This window comes from Elephantulus edwardii, unplaced genomic scaffold, assembly GCF_000299155.1.
Source record: "Elephantulus edwardii isolate Elephantulus edwardi_28Jun2011 unplaced genomic scaffold, EleEdw1.0 scaffold00148, whole genome shotgun sequence".
In the NCBI taxonomy this organism is placed as follows: Eukaryota; Metazoa; Chordata; class Mammalia; order Macroscelidea; family Macroscelididae; genus Elephantulus; species Elephantulus edwardii.
Window position 1 is genome coordinate 6,488,321 of NW_006399898.1, and position 2,309 is coordinate 6,490,629.

The 2,309-nt window shown below is 47.1% G+C and overlaps 1 protein-coding gene across 1 annotated transcript in view; it reads right to left on the reverse strand.

The window, feature by feature from the left end:
• Positions 1-2,184: 2,184 nt before the first annotated feature.
• PPP1CC (protein phosphatase 1, catalytic subunit, gamma isozyme) overlaps positions 2,185-2,309 on the reverse strand; it is a 19,596-nt gene continuing 19,471 nt past the window's right edge. The window contains exon 8 of the mRNA XM_006894668.1: positions 2,185-2,261. Within this exon, the coding sequence (XP_006894730.1) occupies positions 2,185-2,261 (77 nt within the window). The remainder of the gene's footprint in view (positions 2,262-2,309) is intronic.

The following is a 2,309-nucleotide window of genomic DNA, read 5'->3' on the forward strand; positions in this document are numbered from 1 at the left end:
TGCTTACTGGTGTCTGCAGGTAATCCAAAGGCCAGGACTTGCTCACATCCTGTCGCCATGCACCAGGCACCGAATCAGGGCTTCCGAGACCGTGAATCCTCTGGCCTGGGCAGAGGCTGACTTGGCAGGTCTCTCAAACTCAGGACAGAATCGGAACGGCCTCTGGTTTGCAACCTGCCGGCACTGCTTTAGAGTTTAGATTCTAAGGTTCACTGCGAGCTTCCCAACGTGGGGCCAGGTCATCTGCAAGCATCTTTTGTGGGTTAACCCTCACAATTCCTAGTAGATATTCTGTTATCCCTATTTGAGGAGCCAACCAAAGCACAGGGCAGAAGGCCTGCTACCATCCGAGTCTGCTGAACTGAGAGAAGGGAGCCCTTTTTACAGGCTCAAGAGAACTGGTCCTCAAGGCTGCATAAGCTTCTGGATTCTTGAGAGACTGGAACACAGGCAGCACAGAGCACGTGAAACCTGTCCTGAGCCAACCTCATCTAACATGACCACCACGCTCTGTCCTCAAGCAGGCTGCCTGGCACTGAGGTGGGAGCAGGAACCCTAACTCTGGCTGTCCTGTTGCACGCTCACACAGCGCGTCCTGCAACGATGCCTGTCCTCGGGTGGCACGCTGCCCGTGCTTCCCTAGCAGATCCTCCAGCTTCTCTCAGGAGAGCGCATTTCTTTTCAACCGCCAATCATAGTTCCACTTTGTTAAGCTTATCACTCCCCCATTCCATTCGTCTAAAACCTTTACCTTCTCTATGGCCCAGTACGTTACCTGGTGATTCCTTTTCTCAGGTTTTGAAAACACCTGGTGTTCAGTGCTCAGAAATGCTCAGCTACCCATGTTTCAGTACTGGACTTCAGGGATGTGCCTTCAGAGCCAGACTTAGGCAGCTCAGAGTGAGCATTTCATGACTTTGATAACAAGTCACCCTTTTAAAAACATGTCAACCTTCACATTATGAAGCAAGTATGTTAACTGCCCCTGTCTTAGAGCCGGCTTTGCTGTCTATGGTTCAGAGTTCAAGCCTCTCTGCCATTATTAAGAGGGGTCAAAGCAGGCATGTGTGTAACCTAGCCCATAAAGGCAGACAGGGGCTCCACTGCACATTTAAGGGTTAAAAATAAAAGGCATGTAGACAGATACTTTTAAGGTAAGGTTCCAAAGTAGTAGTTTTCACACACTAATGTCAAAATTCTAGGTTCTTTCGCAAAAATCTCTTGCCCTAAAACCAGTAGTTAATCTGGTTATTGCCTTAACTTTTCACTTTGATGCCACTGACCAGGTCTAGGCTGGCATGAAAACAGAGCTTGCCTAGACTCGATCTTTTTTTTTATGTGTACACCATTGAATCGGATCAGACTGGCACAGAAGGAGACGGCCCCACTCTTCTCCAGGGAAGCATCTGGTGGATTTGAACCACATGCCTTCAGGATTGCAGCACAGGTTCTTGCCACTAGGCTACCAGATCTCCCTTTCCATCTATTCTTGAGCAGAGTGGTCTGGGACAATTAATCCAAATGTGACTGTGCCCCTGAAAGGGAGGAGATGGGACCCCTTTCCCCATCCTGAGGTCCACCAGGAAAGTGCTGAGGGTCAGAGGTGGCTGAGTTCTGGTGTTACACAGCAGGGCTGGCCTACGCTCTCCTGGGAGCAGTCCTTCCCAGGAGCCCCCCCCACTCCCAGCCCCAACAAATAAACAGCAGGGAGGCAGGTTTTGTCATCAAATCCCCTCTCCCTCAACAGCAAGCCCCTTGTTAGAGAGAACAGGCCAACTTCCTCACTGCGCTAAATGCCCAGGTCAGAGCGGAAAGCAGGAGCCTCCAGGTCCCAAGAATCTCTGGTCCGGGAAGAGCGAAAAGATTCAAATTGAGGCAGTGGGTTTCCAGAGAAATTTATTCATGAAAATCTATTCAATATGCTATCAACAGTTCTCTTGTGTGTATTGTGCTGATAAACAGACACTGAGAAGATTTAACAAGTTTTTCATTTAATAAGTCTGAATTCATTTTGACCACATGGTATTATACACGGTCATCTGCTGAAACATTTCTTAGTTTTAAAAAAAGTCATAGATACGGTGAGATTTGTATAAACTGGTGGATAGTTAGTTCCTCTGTTCTGACTTATAAGCCTCAACTTCACTGCAGAATAAACAATGTAGAGAAAGCAAGCATAATCGGTCACTCGTATAGAACAGTATTGTTTCTATAATTTGAAGCTTTCTGAATGGACGGGTTCAGGCCTGATGCAACTGTAAAAAGATTACTTAGTGAATAGACTATATGGAAATTGTATAAAATGTTAT